Source organism: Uloborus diversus, chromosome 9, assembly GCF_026930045.1.
Source record: "Uloborus diversus isolate 005 chromosome 9, Udiv.v.3.1, whole genome shotgun sequence".
Lineage (NCBI taxonomy): Eukaryota > Metazoa > Arthropoda > Arachnida > Araneae > Uloboridae > Uloborus > Uloborus diversus.
The window spans coordinates 31,263,629-31,268,358 of record NC_072739.1 but is presented as its reverse complement, the minus strand read 5'-3'; the positions used below and the strand labels follow the sequence as shown (position 1 = coordinate 31,268,358).

At 40.7% G+C, this 4,730-nt stretch overlaps 1 protein-coding gene across 1 annotated transcript; it reads right to left on the bottom strand.

The window, feature by feature from the left end:
• Positions 1 to 669: 669 nt before the first annotated feature.
• On the bottom strand, positions 670 to 1,398 carry LOC129230135 (protein GVQW3-like). The gene has a single exon (XM_054864540.1). The coding sequence runs from the start codon at positions 1,396 to 1,398 to the stop codon at positions 670 to 672; it is 729 nt and encodes a 242-aa protein (XP_054720515.1).
• Positions 1,399 to 4,730: the final 3,332 nt, after the last annotated feature.

Genomic DNA, 4,730 nt, shown 5'->3' with positions numbered 1-4,730 from the left:
TTAATAACTCGTTATGCTCTTCTCGATCTTTTACGATAGGTGTTGAGATTTAAATTGCACTTTCTCAATTTTATGAAGTGGAAGCATTTTTGATCATAAATATTTTTAGAATAAGCAAACAATGTCATTTATCAGATATGGAATCACTCTCTTTAGGGATATTCACTTCTGAAGTTGAGTTATTTTCACTTTCTTCTACTCCAAAAAAGTTGACATAGTCTTAAAGTTGTAGGATATAATTCGATTGATTGAGTTACTAAAGTTAGATTACGAGGCCTGTCTAAAAAGTATCCGACCTTTAGCTATAAAAAAATATTTTGAATACTGGACGGGGTTGGGACCCTAATCCCCTTCAAAGTAGGCCTCTTGTACTTGCACACACTTAGCCCACCGATCCTTCCACTGCCGGAAACACCTCTGGAAGTCTTCTTTTGGAATGGTGTTCATCTCCGTCGTCGCGTTCCGCATTATCTCTTCTGTACTTTCAAAACGGGATCCTTTCAGTGGGGTCTTCAATTTGTGAAACAACCAGAAGTCGCAAGGAGCCATGTCTGGAGAGTAGGGAGGTTGGCGAACGGTTGAAATTCCATGTTTGGCCAAGAAATTTTGGATCAAGTGGGATGAATGTGCGGGGGCGTTGTCGTGATGCAGTTGCCAGTTTTTCGCCGTTTACATGTCTGGTCTTTTGCGCCGAACTGCGTCACGGAGTCGCCGGAGAACATCCTGATAGTACTCCTTTGTCACTGTTTGTCCTTGCGGTGCGTATTCGTGATGCACAATTCCACGGACATCAAAGAAGACAGTCAGCAGCACCTTTATTTTGCTTCGCACCTGTCGCGCTTTCTTCGGTCTTGGAGACTCGAGATGCTTCCATTGCGACGACTGTCTTTTTGTTTCTGGGTCGTACCCGTACACCCATGACTCATCTCCAGTTATCACGGTGTTCAGAAACCCAGGATCAGCGTTGGCGGTGTTCAGAAGGTCCTGTGCAACTTCAAGGCGGAGGTCTTTTTGTTCCGGTGACAGCAACTTGGGCTCGAATTTCGCAGCCACTCTGTGCATGTTCAAATCATCACGCAAAATTGCATATGCCGAATCTTTACTCACTCCAACCTCTTGGGCAATCTCCCGCACGGTCAAACGACGATCTGTCATTACCAAATTTCGCACCCTCTCAACAACAGCTGCACTCCGAGCAGTTTGGGGCCTGCCAGAACGCTCGTCACTCTCCTCTGATGTGCGGCCATTTTTGAATCGGTTGAACCACTCCTTAATTTGGGTTACACCCATCGCATCTTCTCCAAACACCTGCTGAATCTTACGAATTGTTTCGCATTGAGAATCACCAAGTTTTTGACAAAATTTGATGCAGTATCTTTGCTCAACACGTTCAGTCATCTTGAAAGAATTAGTAATCCGACGAACACGTTGTGTAGCACCTCACTCAGCGACCGACAGGCAGCGACTGACGCGCTGGAAGGCGGGGATAAAATTCACACATGCGCATGAAGGTCTCTTCCTTTACTGTGTACAGTGGCGCCACGCTATCGTCTCTATTTTGCGCGGGAAAATCAAAGGTCGGATACGTTTTAGACAGGCCTCGTATATAGGAGTTGGTGAAGATTAGCTACAGCCATGGGTGCAAGACCTTCCGTCTCAGGACGGATTTCCGTCTTGACAAAATTTCCGAGACGGAGGTCGGGACGGAAAGAAATTCAATGACTTTCTTTTAGTTTTTAATGAAAAAAGAAAAATTGAGTGTTTGAAAAATATGCTTTAATATTACTGGACCGTTCCATAACCACGAATTTACATTGACATTCTTTCGGTTTTCCGCCATGTGCTTGTTTTGTTTGCAACGTGCTTTTGGAGGAGTGGCTTTTTGACTCGCGCCGTTTGACTTTTTTTTAGGTATAGCTTTGTTATACCCAACTCACTGCATTGCAGACCGAGGAATTGCTCGCTATTCTCCCTGATTTTTCGAGGCAATCGGCTCTAATTGAAAATTTAGCCTTTTCTCATGCTATTTTAAATCATTCTTTCGTTTATTTCATTTGCTTTTTTTTTTTTTTGCAAACTTTACACGCATAAATGAAAATTATGTACGCTCTTAAAATGTCTTAAGAGTTGAATCTGCATCACCGAATGAGAGTGATTGACAAAAAAAAATGAAATATTTTCGCCAAAGCAAAGGGCGTCCACATACCAGGTAAAACAGAAACTATCAAGGATTTTGAAGATTTTAATGAAAATGAGAATTTTGGAAATAATCGGGGGGGGGGGGGGATTTCAAGCTGGTTGGAAACACCGATGGACAACCGTTCCTGCATTTTTGACAATGACTTGAGGAATCACTAAATTCTAATGTCATTGAATCAAACATTCGCTAGAATGGAAATATGGGATGGGGAGGGGGGGGGGGGAGAGAAAGGAAAGGGGAGAAAAATGACGGCAGCACGAGTTTGCGAAAAAGCGCTGCTCTTGCAAAGTGGGTAATCTGTCCGCAAATTAACCCACGATACTGGGGTCTTAAAACGTTGATATCTTGAACAATCTGGGGGGGGGGGGTTACTCACGGGTTACAGTATAAAATATCGAAAAACTGAATTGAAAATATTTTTGATGCTAGGAGTGATTCGATATTTCTCCTCTGCAACCTCTTAAAAATTTAAAAGTCAAAAAGTTTTAGGCTGTCTCTAATGATGTAAAAATGTGTTTTAAAAAAATCGAAGACTGGAGTCTTAAAAACACTAACTTAGGCAATCTTTGGTGAATTTATGCGAGATGGTTTTGGTGTTCTAACATGAAAATGTTTTGTAGCTGACGTATTAAAAACTATTTGAGGCTATACTGAAATGACTTAAGTTAAAGGGCATTTGCGACCCTCTCCCGAAAAGTGTTTGTAACTGAAGTCTTAAATCTTTTAGGCTGTCTTTGTCAAGAGGGAGGGAGGGGGATCTCTTCAGGCGAAATTCCGAAACTGGAGTCTTAAAAGCGCAACTTTGGACCGTCTTGGGGTTCGGGGTTCTCCTTTCCCGAAAAATATTCCAAGCTAAAGTATTCAGAACTCAGCTTTAGGTAATCTTTGGAAGATTTAAGAAGAGGGAATGCGAAGGCTTTCTCTCAATACGTTTTAGAATTTAAATTCTTAAATCTTCGGTGATGAAAAGGGGAAACCGCAAATTTAAATAAAATTTAGTGACCTTAGAGGAAAGAGTTCGGGGGGAAGGGGTCTCTCCCCGAAGCATTGAAATTGAAGTCTTAAAACTTTGGGTTGTCTTTGGCGATGTGTGGAAGGGAGTTGCTCTCTCAATAGAAAAATAAATCTTAAACAAAAACTTACACTGCGTTTAGTAAACACAATGAGAGGGGGGGGGGGGGTACTCCGCACCCCCAGCCCGAAATATTTTATTTTCTGAAATTTTAAGAGCTTTGTTTTGGGCTATCTTTGGATGACTTAAGGGGGAAGGGTGTAGGAAGATTTTTTCAAAAAGTTTCCAAAATTAAAGTATTAAAATTTTTAGGCGATCATAAGTCATGTTTATAGGTAAGAGGGGAACTATTCCTACAAAACAATTTAGAAACTGAAACTTCAAAATTGAAATTTAGGAAATTTGTGGTGAGGAAGGGGTTTGGGAGTTCTCTTCCGAAAATTCTTTGATGCTGAAATATTTAAAGCGCCACTTCAGGCTATATTTGAGTGCCTTAAGAGGGATGTGATTCGGGAACCTTGCCTGGGGTTAGGATTCAGTTCCCCTATTTCTTTTTTTAATTAATGAATGTTGGAAAGGGTATCTTGTTTAAAAAATATATCTACTTCCCTGAAGCGATTTTTTATTGCTAATTTCACCACCTGCTATCTTATAAAAGAATTCTTTTTCAAATGAAGACTGTGGGGAATGGTGACAGTTCATTATCATTAGTCGGCCTTACCCTTCCCCCACCTTTCCTTCTTTTCTAGTTTATTGGCGCTACCTTGGGTAGGCTTTCGAATCAGAACTGATTTATGTTGCAAAAGTGAAAATCTTATGTCCTAAGCGATTTTATTGCTACAATAAAAATGTTTACGATCGGCAAAAAACTAATGGTGGGATGCTGCAAACGCTTTTACCCCTTACATTATCCAACATCGTCTAAAATTGCGTTTTTGAAACTTCAATTTCGAAATATTGCCAAAGGAGGGTTCCTGAACTCTATCCCTTAAGTAGTGCATTCAAAAAGCGTATAAACGTTGTGAAATTACAATTTCGTTTTTAAATCTTCAGTTTCGGGGAAATCCCATAGCGTCCCCTCCCCTTCCCCTCTTTCTTTAATATTTTTTGAAGGTTGCCCAATATTGTGATTTTGGGACTATCAGTTTGAAATAATTGATGTAAGAGTCCCTGAACCCCTCCTTTCTCTGATCTTTACCAAAATGGTCTACCACAGCGTTTTTTGGACTTAAATTTGAAAAAATTTCTGGGGGAGAGCCCACAGACCCCCCCCCCCCACACACCTTTTTTTTTTTGTCGGATTTTAGATTTTTTGGAATTATGATGACAAAACACTTAAATATTACAATTTTAAAGGCTTAAAATTTAAATCAAACATTCTAAAACTGGCATTGTTAAAATCTGCAACATATATGCATACAAATTTTTTCTTAAGCCCGCATGCGGGGGGGGGGGGGGGGACTGAAAATATTTTCCGTCTTGAACACATCACCAAACTTGCACCCATGGCTACAGCGT